General features: G+C 42.9%; 1 protein-coding gene across 5 annotated transcripts in view; it reads right to left on the reverse strand.

Moving 5' to 3' along the window:
- si:dkey-172j4.3 (diacylglycerol kinase eta) overlaps positions 1 to 14,631 on the reverse strand; it is a 141,356-nt gene that overhangs the window by 43,549 nt on the left and 83,176 nt on the right. For all 5 annotated transcript variants that reach the window (XM_045721857.1, XM_045721858.1, XM_045721856.1 and 2 more), the window contains 10 exons: positions 9,207 to 9,317; positions 8,494 to 8,574; positions 8,153 to 8,257; positions 3,846 to 3,978; positions 3,369 to 3,475; positions 2,893 to 3,018; positions 2,390 to 2,492; positions 1,586 to 1,745; positions 865 to 973; positions 557 to 696 (listed from right to left, as the gene is read on the reverse strand). In XM_045721857.1, coding sequence (XP_045577813.1) covers positions 557 to 696; positions 865 to 973; positions 1,586 to 1,745; positions 2,390 to 2,492; positions 2,893 to 3,018; positions 3,369 to 3,475; positions 3,846 to 3,978; positions 8,153 to 8,257; positions 8,494 to 8,574; positions 9,207 to 9,317 — 1,175 coding nt within the window. The remainder of the gene's footprint in view (positions 1 to 556; positions 697 to 864; positions 974 to 1,585; positions 1,746 to 2,389; positions 2,493 to 2,892; positions 3,019 to 3,368; positions 3,476 to 3,845; positions 3,979 to 8,152; positions 8,258 to 8,493; positions 8,575 to 9,206; positions 9,318 to 14,631) is intronic.

The raw sequence follows: 14,631 nt of genomic DNA on the forward strand, positions 1-14,631 counted from the left end.
GTTTGGAAAGTCCAGATTTATATTCTGTATGTTATCACTTACAGTTTAATGTTCATGAGTTGTGACTCAACATCCTGTCCCAGTATCATAGCAAATACCTTTCAGACAGTAAATACCGTTCAGATAATACATACCTTTCAGATAGTCAATACCTTTCAGATAATAAATACCTTTCAGATAATAAATACCTTTCAGATAGTCAACACCTTTCAGATAATAAATACCTTTCAGATAGTAAATACCTTTCAGATAGTCAATTATTTTCAAATAATAAATACTGTACCTTTGAGATAATAATTACCTTTCAGATAATAAATACCTTTCAGATAGCAAATACCTATCAGATAGTAAATACCTTTTAGTTGTAAATGCCTGTCATGGCATTATTGCAGTTATAAAAATACCTTTCATAACTACACTGTAATTGCCTATGTAACTTTTAGCGTCCCTTTATTCAATGTAGTCTCGAAATCTTGCTCTAGCACATATAGTTACCTCTCTCCTCTCCTCTCCTCCTTCCCTCTCACCCCCTCCCTCATCTCTCTCTCGCTCCTACCTGTCAAGCATCTTGGTGGTGGCTCTCTCCAGCTTCTCCAGGATCTGTAGCAGTTGAGCATCATCATCACATAGTCCTCCCCATCCCAGCACCCTGGCTAGGTCATTACCTGTACCCAGAGGGAGGACTCCTAGCTGACACTGGAGGTGGGGGGGGATGAAACACACAGAACAGAGATCAATATATATACACACAGACATATGAAGAGACTGTTACTGATCAGAATCTATCGCTCTCTATCTTTCCACATTTGATCTCTCTCTCTTTCTCGCTCTGTCTCTCTCTCCGTCTCTCTCTTCTAGACTTACTTGTTTGTGCAGGTTGAGTTTATCCAGTTCAGACAGGACCCAGCCAACACTGCCGTCCCCGCCACACACCAAGATACGAAACGTAGCGAACTTCTGGAACACACGCAGACTGGAAAAGAGGGGGAGAGAGACAGAGGATAGTGGGAGAAAGGAAAGGAGAGAGGTGGTATCAGTGGAGCACTTCTCATAGTCAATAGTCAAAGATTGTTACAAATGTTCAACATTAACAAGAAAGATTGGTAATACTTCACTTGAAAAAGAAAAGGAGAGCTGCACACTCTAGGAGCTCAGATGCAATAATTGAATATAACCTAATAACCAACGTTTTGACAGACAAGCTGTCTTCATCAGGGCATAATACTTTACTTAAAGCAGGTATAATGACTCGGAATTTCTGTTGTTTATCTGTCAGGGACTATGTACAACATGCTATTGCCCCAGATTTAGCTAGATAGCTAACTTTCATCTGTAGTCCCTGATGCCGTTATAATGCATTAAGAGACGTCATGGGCATGTATAACCTCCTTTTAATGTCTTAATATCATCTCATAATGATCCTGAATAAATACCAGTATTATGAACCTTTGATAGACATTAATAAAGGCTCATACGTGCTTATACCAAGTTATAAAGCCTTATACCTGGCAGGCTTAAAGTAAAGTGTTATCTAACGGTTATCAATCAAATACATTATAACACAACCAAGATGTCGCACTCTTACCCCAGCTGTGGTCCTCCGTTCATCAAGTCAAAGACCTGTGCTGGGTTGAGCAGCTGTTTGAATTTCCTTAGAAACTTAACCCCTTGGTTGTCTCCGCTCTTAGAGTTACACAGCACCAGGAGAGGAGAGGTGCAGGAGGGAGAGGTGGCCTTCCAAAAGCCTGAAGAGAAAGATAAAAATACAGGTTTAGTTTGGGGTCGTAGGTGTGTGGTTGTCTTCACTCTTGGGGTGTGTGGCGGAAATTCAACACCAGGGACACCTGAGGTCAATATTAAATGAATCACTCTTTATTATCAGTTAACTGGAGAGGTTACAACAAACACACGTACAAAGTACAAGTCTGCCACAAGCTCCGCCAGGGCGGTCCCTTCAGTCCTCTTATATACTGCTACACAGAAAAGCTACATAGGCATGGTTCATAGGGTTGGTTCTTGCAGTTATCTGTTATCGCGCGGGCTCAGTTTCTCAATGTCTCCTATCTTAACTTCCAGAAAATATTCTGGGGGTTCTGCCAATTGGTCTGAGGAGGAAGTCACAGTCACCTGCACAAACCAAGATAGAGCAGAGAAGATGTATACTGTGTACAATTCAAGGCTATATCTTCAGACACAAAAATGTTCCCTTACAGATGCATTCGGATTGTTTCTGAGATTTGGCCTTTTTCCTTTCCTAGCAACTTTCAAGCGAGGAAAAGTCAGTAAGGAAAAGCGAGAAGAAGAAGAAGATAGCGTTTGAATGAAAGTGTGGGGTATGAGAAAGAGAGAGAAAGAGAAAGAGAGAGAAAGTGTGGGGTGTGTATCTCACCGTCAGAGTCGATACTATTGAGGGTTGTGGGAGGGATGATTGACACCCGACATTGACCCAGAGGACACGCCTTTCCCATCTGCTCCTTACAGCTGCTGTGCACCTGTACACACACACACACACACACACACACACACACACACACACACACACACACACACACACACACACACACACACACACACAAACACACACACCATGAATCAGGGCTGGCATTTAGAATGTTAGAAAGGTGACAATTTCATCCAATGACCTTTTAGATCTAACACTTTCCCAGAATCCTGTAGCATCACTTTGGACACCACAGCTTATGATGGAGTGTGTGATGTTTTTTTGGCTTGAAGAGTGATGTTCAGATACTGTGTGTGTGTGTGTGTGTGTGTGTGTGTGTATGTGTGTGTGTGTGTGTGTGTGTGTGTGTGTGTGTGTGTGTGTGTGTGTGTGTGTGTGTGTGTGTGTGTGTGTGTGTGTGTGTGTGTGTGTGTACGCGCGTATAGACTCACAATAGCCTTGCACCATAGACATCTCCAGTCCTGCAGTCTCCTGACACTGCCACAGTTCCTGTCACACACCATACACTTTGCACTGACTGGTAGGTTCCCCTCTAACCACTGATGAGGCATGGAGACCTGTGAACACGCACATATCGAATATGTACACATGTAAGATATCTTTTACTTGTTATTCCTTTTTTAAAGCCTTACTGTATGACAGTCACACTTCTTTCATATTATTCCATATTCATTAGAAATGTGAGTGAAATACTGACAGGAAAGGTAGGAGGACAGGGAGAGAGTATGTACTAGAATAGCAGTGGATATGATTCGAACCCCCACGCTTGCACTGATAACATATTGTGGAGGCAGCGGCTTAGACCGGCTAGGTTGTTTCACTTGATCAGTGTTTAAATAAGCATGAGACGATGCTGCTAATTCAATGAAAAAAACATTTCGGTGTAAAGAGACTTTGTGTTACCCACCCCTTCGTTGTTCTCCATGATGTCATTTCCTATGGAGGCCAGCGTGGTCCATTTACAGGTGTTGGTGGAGCGCACTGCACATCGCTTATGGGCTTTGAATTTACACACTGGGGGAGGGAGAGAGAATGAGGCAAGAGAGAGAGAGAGAGAGAGAGAGAGAGAGAGAGAGAGAGAGAGAGAGTGTTTGTGTAGAAACCAAAAAACTAATTTGAACCTGTTTCATTGCTTTGAATTAAAGCTGTGGATGTAAAGTTGCATGAATGAAAATAGTGTGCTTGAGGGTATGTGTGTGTTAATTCACAGGACAGTCCGTGGGAGGTGAGTCCGGAGAGGGCCTCTCTACAGACATGACAGAAGGTGGTGTGTGTGTCTGTGTGTGTGTGTACCTTCGCAGGACAGTCCATGGGAGGTGACTCCGGAGATGGCCTCTCTACAGACATGACAGAAGGTGGTGTGTGTGTCTGTGTGTGTGTGTACCTTCACAGGACAGTCCATGGGAGGTGACTCCGGAGAGGGCCTCTCTACACACATTACAGAAGGTGGGTCTGGCGTGGGAGCAGGCGTACCAGTTATGCATCCCAGAAAAATGTTCCATATTGAATAGACTGGCCTGCAGAGAGAGATGGAGGGAGAAGAGATGGGGGGAGGGAGAGAGAGAGAGGGGGGGAGGGAGGGAGAGGAGAGAGAGAAGAATATGCTCCTTTTACGCAAATCCACTTACAAGGAGTAAGTACATTTTTAAGAATGTGTGATAATCCTTGTAGGAATTGAAACGACAACCATGCTCTTACCAACTAAACCACACAGGACTACAAGAAGGAAGCACGATAGGGGGGAGAGAGAGAAATACTGCTTTCACATAGGATTTACGGTATTTTGCCTGTAAAAGAAATTGGGCAATGTTTATATGACCCCCTTACAGACAGGTCCATTTATACCATATTCTTGCCTGCATACGCCTTTTATACCTCCCGTGCAAATGCCGGCATGACGTGATGAGTGGTAGTAGTGATGTGCAGATGTGGGCGGGCATCTATTTTATTACATCCAGTGAATATACACCGTCAAAAATAAATACATTTTGAATTCGTTTAGGCAGGTCCTAAGAAACATTATAAGACTAATACAATTTATTTTCAAAACAATAGAATGGCATATTTCGAGTTTTGTTATGTTACATCCAAATGAATGAAATCAGAGGTTCGTTATTTTGTTCATTAAAACAGACAAGACACACCTGCCCCGATCACAGTTAACACACACTCAACACCCCGTTCACGAGAATGGTTTGTTTCTACAGACATGCAGATAGACAGGCATCGAGGCATTCAGTTACTGTTTGATTGAACGTTAGAATGGGCAAAACGAGTGACCTAAGCGACTCTGAGCGTGGTATGATTGTCGGTGCCAGGCACGCTGGTTACAGTATCTCAGAAACGGCCGGCCTCCTGAGCTTTTCACACACGACAGTATCTAGGGTTTACCGAGAATGGTGCGACAAACAAAAAACATCCAGTCGACGGCAGTCCTGTGGGCGAAAACAGCTCGTTGATGAGAGAGGTCGAAGGAGAATGGCAAGAATCGTGCAAGCTAACAGGTGGGCCACAAACAGCAAATAACGGTGCAGTACAACAGTGGTGCGCAGAATGGTACATCGGAGCGCATAACTTGTCGGTTCTTATCACGGATGGGCTATTGCAGCAGACGACCACACCGGGTTCCACTCTTATCAGCTAAAAACAAGAAGAAGTGGCACCAGTGGGCACACGATCACCAACACTGGACAAATGAGGAGTGGAAAAACATTGCCTGGTCCAACAAATCCCGGGTCCTGCTGCATCATGATGATGGCAGAGTCAGGATTTGGTGTAAGCAGCATGAGTACATGGCCTACCTGGTGTCAATGGTACAAGCTGGTGGTGGTGGTGTAATGGTGTGGGGAATGCAACGTTTGAACGCCACAGCCTATCTGAACATAGAATCCATACTCCGAAGAATTCAGGTTGTTCTTGAGGTAAAGGGGGTTACGACCCTGTACTAGATGGGTGTACATAATAAACTGGCCACTGAGTGTATATTTTGTAGTATGAATATAATGGAATATAACAGAATAAAATACAAATAGTATTTTTCCCACACAACTTGTGTCATGGGAACGTGTGGATCCGCTGTCATATAAAGAAGTGAAATTCTGAAACAGAGCCCAAGCCCATGCAAAAAAGCATGTCCATGTTTCATCTCTTTCTTACACTCACTTCACTTTGTTAGGGAGCAGGTGTAGGGTCTTACATTGAGAGTATCTTCATCATGATAGTGACTGAAAATAATAGAAATCCTATTTTCAAAAGCATTTGTGAGTCTTGTGTTCATATTTCACAACCTCTGCAGGCTTTTAGAGCAAAATAATAGGCCTACACTTGCTAAATGTCTCTGATCAGTGATAGATGAGCAAATGAATAGATGAGCTATACCAACTCCACTTAAACTACATGACCAAAAGTATGTGGACACCTGCTCTTCGAACGTCTCATTCCAAAATCATGGGCATTAATATGGAGTTGGTACCTCTTTTGCTGCTATAACAGCCTCCACTTTTCTGGGAAGGCTTTCCACTAGATGTTGGAACGTTGCTGCGAGGACTTGCTTCCATTCAGCCACAACAGCATTTGTGAGGTCGGGCACTGATGTTGGGCGATTAGGCCTGGCTCGCAGTCGGCGTTCCAATTCATCCCAAAGGTGTTTGAAGGGGTTGAGGGCTCTGTGCAGGCCAGTCAAGTTCTTCCACACCGATCTTGGCAAACCATTTCTGTATGGACCTTGCTTTGTGAATGGGGACATTGCCATGCTGAAACAGGAAAGGGCCTTCCCCAAACTGTTGCCACAAAGTTGGAAGCACAGAATCGTCTAGAATGTCATTGTATGGTTTAGCGTTAAGATTTTCCTTCACTGGACATAGCCCGAACCATGAAAAACAGCCCCAGACCATTATTCCTCCTCCACCAAACTTTACAGTTGGCACTATGCAGTCAGGCAGGTAGCGTTCTCCTGGCATCTGCCAAACCCAGATTCGTCCATTACCAGCCAGATGGTGAAGCGTGATTCATCGCTCCAGAGAATGCATAAGAGTACAATGGCGGCGAGGTTTACACCACGCTAGGCATTGCGCATGGTGACTTTAGGCTTGTGTGCAGCTGCTCGGCCATGGAAACTCATTTCATGAAGCTCCCGACAAACTATTATGTTGCTGACGTTGCTTCCAGAGGCAGTTTGGAACTCGGTAGTGAGTGTTGCAACCAAGGGCATGCGATTTTTTACTCCCTACGCGCTTCATTACTCTGCGTCCCATTCTGTGAGCTTGTGTGGCCTACCACTTCGCAGCTGAGCCGTTGTTGCTCCTAGACGTTTCCACTACACAACTACAGCACTTACAGTTGACCGGGGCAGTTCTAGTTCTAGGTGTTCAGTAAGGCCATTCTACTGCCAATGTCTGTCTATGGAGATTGTATGGCGTGTTCTCGATTATATACACCTGTCAGCAACGGGTGTGGCTGAAATAGCCGAATCCACTAAATTGAAGGGGTGTCCACATACTTTTGTATATATAGTGTATTTACCCAGCCAGAGAATTAACCAATTATACCGATGGATATTCAGTGAAACAAAAATCACATTGATTGATTAAGACAAGTCACAGGCTTTTGGTTGGGAGGAGGCCTAGGCTACTAGGTGACTGCGAGTGAAGAGCAAAATAATCCACTTGTTAAGCTACATAACATGCTGGCAAAATGTTGTGATCAGTGAAAATAAATGAGCCAACTAAACAAGATGATCATGAGCAGCACTCACCTCAACTTCGCTAACATTTCCAGAGCCTAATTGTAGCCTAACCAATATCCAAACGGAGATTCAGTGAAAAGAAAAATCTGACATTGATTCATTTATCAAGATGAGTCCCTATAATTGTCTCAAAGCAACGTGAAACGGTGCTGAGATAATTGAACATAGGCGGGTAAGCTATTGCTTCAAATGTATTATAACAATTGGGGTGACTTTGGGAGTTTCAATAAGCAACAATTTGATACCTTCAATTGCATTAGCCTACTTTATTACAATATTTATTACCACAGTAATTCTTTATGGACCCATCCAGTTGTGGTTAAGAAAACAGTGCATGTGGTGGGCTATGAGAAGAGATGGGTGAAATGACATGCCTCATAAAGTTTAGAACTGGCAGGAGGATAGTAGTAACGGGCGCTGCCTAGCAACCATCAAGAGCTTAAGAGCGTAGTGCATACCTATGCCGTCTCAGCATTACGGTTTCATTTCATACTAAGCTGTAGGCAGAACATTACCGCAATCATGACTAGGTCAGTTGGCGGAAATAAAAGCAGAGGCCTTGTCCCGGCAATACCTTTCATTTATATTGAAAAGTCTGCAAAACGTTGGTGGGAGGCTAAAGTTGGCGGAAAAACGTATTGGTTTGAAATGTGTAAAAGAGGTAGAGAGTTTTCACTTTACTGTATGAAAGCAAATACAACACAGATGCATAACTTTGTACCAATGGTACGAAATGGCTGAATGCTAAATGCTACCAATTTAGTTGATGAGAAGTACCCACTGCTACCACTAAATGTATTCGAAATGAACAGGTAAATACCAGAAACAGGACTGTAGAATAAAACAAAAGCATAGTCAAAAGCAAAAGGGTGAGAATGAATGAACGAATGGAAGGATTAAAAGATAAAAGCTTGAGGGGATGGAGGGATGAGAGGACTAGTGTTTACCTCGTACGTTTCCCATTTCTGTACAGACTTCAGAGCACCGATCCAATCCTCCATCTCCTTCCTGCTCTCAGCACACAGCATCAACTTCCTGAATGGAGTGATCACCTGGAGAGAGGGGGGGTGGAGAGAGAGAGACAGGGAGAGGAAGAGAGAGAGATAGGGAGGGAGGGACAGGCTGTATAAGAATACATAGTACTGTAGATTTACAAAGACTTACACAGTCCTACAGTTTTGCAGTGAAGAGTGTAATAAAATTGGAAATGTGTAGTCATGGTGGTCATTATGGTTACTGTGTAGCTGTAGTCATGGTTACGGTAGAGGTAGTGTGTCATCATGGTTACCGTGAAGCTGTTGTTGATGTTCTTGGTACTGGTCTCGGCCACGCTGGCGTCTGATAGGTCCACCTCGTCAAATATCAGAGACTGATGGACAACAAGCAAAAAAAATTGACCGAGTTAAACACAACCATAAACAAAACAGACAGCATCTAATCATCCTCTATGAATGAAAAAAAGTCTTAAATGCCCATTGCAGTCAAAAACGGTGTTTTATATATATTTCCACACTATGAGGTTGGAATAATACTGGGGAATTGTGACAATTATGATTATGCCCCTTTAGTGTAAGAGCTGTTTGAAAAGATTGCCTGAAATTTCAGCCTGTTTTGGTGGGATGGAGTTGTGGTCTGCCTGGTGACATCACCAGGTGGTAAATTAGTTAATAGACCAATAAGAAAGAGAATCCAAACCTCTCAGCCAATAACAACTAGTTTTCAGTTTTGCCCTCCCCACTCAGACCACTTCCAGACAGTCCTAACAAAATTTTAGCTTGAGAAATCTCTCTTTGCTAAGAAGCAATTTTTGTTTATTTTGGACCATTTTGCTTGAAGCAAATATCAGTAAAGTATTTAATTGTTACTCAGAAATGATTTGAACCTTTAACTACACCCACATACTTAATCATGTGAAAAAAGTGACAGCTTGCACATCCAAGAGATTTCTGGGCCCGGTCAAAAAATAATAATAATTGGAGTAATAAACCTATACACAGTTACCTTGGAGTCTTTGGCATAGTAAAGTGTCCGGCCTCTCAGTTTGAAGTACCTCCTCTTCCATCTCTGGAAAGAACTGGTCTGTTTCAATAGGATCCCTTCCTTTACACTTTTCTATGGAGAAGACAGAGAGAGAGAGAGGGGCTTGAGATAGGGCACGGAGGGATGGGATGTTGGGTGGAGTGTTTTGTGTGTGTGTGTGTGTGTGTGTGTGTGTGTGTGTGGGGGGGGGGGGGGGTAGAGAGAGAGGATGTGTGTGTGTGTGTGCTTCATGATGTCTATGTGTGTGGGTGAGATTATGTAATGCAAGATATAATCAAGACGCATAACTATTCAAATCATTTCATTCAGTTTCATTGGCTCCAAATGCCGGGAAAGTTTCCAAGATATATTTAGGGAAACACATTGGCATGCATGATGCCCTTTGTCACCTAGCAACATTCCAGCACAAGTCGATATGGCAACAACTTACAGACAACTTCCTCATACAGTACCAGTAAAAAGTTTGGACACACCTACTCATTCAAGTGTTTTTCTTTATTTGAACTATTTTCTACATTGTAGAGTAATAGTGAAGCCATCAACACTATGAAATAACACATATGGAATCATGTAGTAATCGAAAAAGTGTTAAATATATCAAAATATAGTTTAGATTTTAGATTCTTCAAAGTAGCCACCCTTTGCCTTGATGACATCTTTGCACACTCTTGGCATTCTCTCAACCAGCTTCATCTGGAATGCTTTTCCAACAGTCTTGAAGGAAGTTTCCACATATGCTGAGCACCTGTTGGCGGCTTTTCCTTTACTCTGTGGTCCAACTCATCCCAAACCATCTCAATTGGGTTGAGGTCGGATGATTGTGGAGACCAGATCATTTGATGCAGCACTCCATCACACTCCTTCTTGGTCAAATAGCCCTTACACAGCCTGGAGGTGTGTGGGTCATTGTCCTGTTGAAAAACAAATGATAGTCCCACTAAGCGCAAACCAGATGGGATGGCGTATGGCTGCAGAATGCTGTGGTAGCCATGCTGGTTAAGTGTGCCTTGAATTCTAAATAAATCACAGACAGTGTCACCAGCAAAGCACCCCCACACATCACACCTCCTCCTCCATGCTTCACGTTGGGAACCACACATGCGGAGATCATCCGTTCACCTACTCTGCGTCTCACAAAGACACGGCGGTTGAAACCAAAAATCTCAAATTTTAACTCATCAGAACAAAGACAAATTTCCACCGGTCTAACGTACATTGCTCGTGTTTCTTGGTTTTCATGAAGCATTTATTTGGGCTGCAATTTCTGTGGCTGGTAACTCTAAGGAACGTATCCTCTGCAGCAGAGGTAACTCTGTGGCGGTCCTCATGAGTTTCATCATAGCGCTTGTTGGTTTTTGCGACTGCACAAAGTTCTTTCAATTTTCAAGATTGACTGACTTAAAGTAATAATGGACTGTCATTTCTCTTTGCTTATTTGAGCTGTTCTTGCGATAATATTGACTTGGTCTTTTACCAAATAGGGCAATCTTCTGTATACCACCCCTACCTTGTCACAACACAACTGATTGGCTCAAACGCATTAAGAAGGAAAGAAATTCCACAAATGAACTTTTAACAAGGCACACCTGTTAATTGAAATGCATTCAAGGTGACTACCTCATGAAGTTGGTTGAGAGAACGCCAAGAGTGTGCAAAGCTGTCATCAAGGCATTAAGGCAACTATGTTATTTCATAGTTTTGATGTCTTCACTATTATTCTACAATGTAGAAAATAGTAAAATAAAGAAAAACCCTTGAAAGAGTAGGTGTGTTCAGATTTTTGACTGGTACTGTACATGATTTCATCTTTGTCTAAGAATGCTACACGTGACATAAAAATAGAATAGGGTAAGGCAAGCTATGTATTTTGACATGCCTTAAAAGGGCAGAAACGAGATATAAGTGAAAGTACGTACACCGAGTATACCAAACATTACAAACACATTAGGAACACCCCCCCCTTTTTGGCCTCATAACAGACACAATTCATTGGGGCATGTACTCTACAAGGTGTCGAAAGCGATCTACAGGGATGTTGGCCCATGTTGCCTCCAACGCTTCCCACAAGTGTGTCAAGTTGGCTGGATGTCCTTTGGGTGGTGGACCATTCTTGATACACATGGGAAACTGTTGAGCGTGAAAAACACAGCAGCGTCGGAGTTCTTGACACAAACTGGTGCGCCTGGCACCTACTACCATACCCTGTTCAAAGGCACTTAAATATTTTGTCTTGCCCATTCACCCTCTGAATGACACACATACCCAATCCACGTCTCAATTGTCCCCTAGACTTAAAAATCTTTCTTTAACCTGTATCCTCCCCATCATCTACACTAACTGAAGTGGATTTAACCAGTGACATCAATAAGGAATCATAGCGTTCACCTGGATTCACCTGGTCAGTCTACAGTACGTCATGGAAAGAGCAGGTGTTCTTAATGTTTTGTACACTCAGTGTATATGCAGACTAAGACAGAGAGAGAGAGAAAGGGAGAGAGAGGGAGAGACAGAGAGAGACATCAGTGACAGGTTTAACAGTGGCATGCTGCCCTGTGTGTCAGCGCCACCCCTAAATATGTCCTGAGGGAGACAGGCACGAAGACATGTGCGTCCCCCCCACAGCGAATCACTATGGGTGAACACACACAAACTGACAGGTTTGACAGCGCATGTGTGAGAGTGTGGTGTGTTTGACTATCCTGGTGGACAAGGTGAAAATGGCCCCATATGTTTCACAGGGCTGTTCACACCTTCACTGTGTGTGTGTGTGTGTGTGTGTGTGTGTGTGTGTGTGTGTGTGTGTGTGTGTGTGTGTGTGTGTGTGTGTGTTCAAAGCTGGGCACTGCTCAAGGGACTCTGCTGGGTGGTAAGTGTAGATACGTCAGACACGTCAGAATTTGCATAGCAGATTGGACCTTTTAACTGTCATAACTCAGCTATCTATCCTGGCAAACAGACACACAAATACTCACACACACGTCTAAAGACTGTCTCTGATGTCATGAAAGCTCTCATTTCCTCTCTTTTCCTTGCCATTTTCCCAATTCATTAAAGGGGAATGGTAACAACAGGCTTTAGAACACCTGCTAACTGGAACTGTGAATCGTGGTTGGAACCAAAAATCTCAAATTTAGACTCATCAGACCAAAGGACAGATTTCCACCAGTCTAATGTCCATTGCTTGTGTTACTTTGCCCAAGCAAGTCTCTTCTTCTTATTGGTGTCCTTTAGTAGTGGTTTCTTTGCAGCAATTAGACCATGAAGGTCTGATTCACACGGTCTCCTCTGAACAGTTGATGTTGAGATGTTTCTGTTAATTTATGGTTTTTGCGACTGCACTGGAAGAAACTTTCAAAGTTCTTGATATTTTCCGGATTGACTGATGGCTCATGTACATTAGCACACAGTAAATTGCTGTGTGCCGCTTAGGCCGCCCAGAGTGGCTTGCTTGTGGGCGTGCAGGCAGCATATGGCAGCATATAGCAGCACGTTCGATTGTGCGTCAAGAATTAAGCATTGCAAGTTTATATGAAGGTCTGGTTATTAAATGGGTAAATAGTTCAATCCATTCTCCATTTCATGAATTTATTAACATGTAAATAGTAATATGTTCTAAAACGCTCTGATGACAAACAAACTTTGCTGCCATGTTTCCAACTGTCCACATGGCTGGGAGAACTTATTCAAGTAAGTAGACACATTTCGAAAATGTTAAAAAAAACGATGTATTATTATTAGCTGACTAGCTACAGTGCAGGCTAACTCAAATTAGCTGCTAACGTAGCTAGCTAGCTATCTAGCCAACGTTAAATACTGTATAGATAGCTAGCTAAGTTAATTAAATATCACCAGCTACTTAACTTCATATTAGCTAGCTATCTTGATGTATTTATCACTGTAAAAAACTAACTCCAAATGCATTTGTAGGTAGCTAGCTAACAGCCACGGATGAGGGTGAAAGGATAACAGCCCCAACTGTAAAAGTGAGAGAGTAGGCTAATCTGGAATTGAAAGGTACTTTTGTGTAGTTCCAGTCCTTAGAAGTGAGAACGGAGATAATAGTAATGTAATATTCAGTGCGGTCTAACTTGAGTATAATGAAGTCTGTTTCTTGTGAGGTTTTCTATCCTCAGATACAGAGAGCTGAAAGCCTGTCTGCAGATGAAGAGGTCCCAATGAAGAACAGTGGTTCTCAGTCCTCGGGACTCAAAGGGGTGAACATTTTTGTTTTTGCCTTAGCACTACACAGCTGATTGAAACGATCAACTCATCATCAAGCTTCAAGTGGTATTTATGTATTAATTTATGATGCTATACTTGATATGATCCTGCTATTGTCACATGCTAAAAATGCACATGTGTGTGCACATGCATCTATCTATCCAATGTTATCATGATTTGTTATCAGGGATATTATACTTTAGTAATCCACAATGACCTGGTGATGAACAATTCTAATAATGACATTATCTTCCATATTCCTACAGATACCTTGTAACTGGAGATTCCTTCAAAACGATTGCCTACAGTTACCGTGTAGGGCACTGCAAGGTTGTTTGACCAGGGCCATCTGGGTTGCCTCCTGGGGGAATTCAGGCGTGTGAAGGCTACCTGTGTCCTGCGTAACTTCATGAGGATGGACACGAGGACCAACTTGCCGCCGTGTGCCAGAGGAGAAGTCTGCTGCTCTGCGGGATGTTTCAAGGATGGGGTCCAACAACGCAGCAAGAGAGGCAATCCGTGTGCGGGAGATCTTCACCTCCGACTTCTTCAAGGAGGGTGCTGTTCCCTGGCAACTCCATAGACTACACTATGCACAACCAAAGGCTCTTTTAAGAGCCATCCACATTGCAATAAGAGTATTCTTCCATTTACCTAGCTATGTCAACTGCAGTTATTCAATTCCCAGTTTCTCTGCTTTTGATTTCTACTTCTCAGGTGAGGGGGCTGTTAAGGTAAGAGTGTGATGTCTGTAAAAAAACAAAACAGGCTATTTTAAGCCACCCCTATTGAAAAAATGTAGAACAATTGTAGTCCTTATAACCCACACCTACACACTCGTGAATCAATCTGATTGATGGATTGTGTTGTTCAGTAAGCAGGCTCAGGTGTATAACTGTAGCTCCTTCCACCTTCAAAGAATAGGCAAGAGGGAGAGAGAGGCATGAAGAACACAAAGACACTTCATTATTTCTATAACTACACTATAGTGTTGGTGCATGTTTTTCAGCATAAAGTACTCTGCAACCACTTAGTGTGGACACCAGGTGAGGCCACACACACAGATTCCTGTTGAGTACTGTCTCTTTAACTACCTTATTTTCTCAATAACAGTCTCTCTCCTTCACTTCATCCCTCTCTTCCCTTTTCTCTAAAATCCTCTACG

The sequence above is a fragment of the Salmo salar genome, chromosome ssa07 (assembly GCF_905237065.1).
Source record: "Salmo salar chromosome ssa07, Ssal_v3.1, whole genome shotgun sequence".
NCBI lineage: Eukaryota > Metazoa > Chordata > Actinopteri > Salmoniformes > Salmonidae > Salmo > Salmo salar.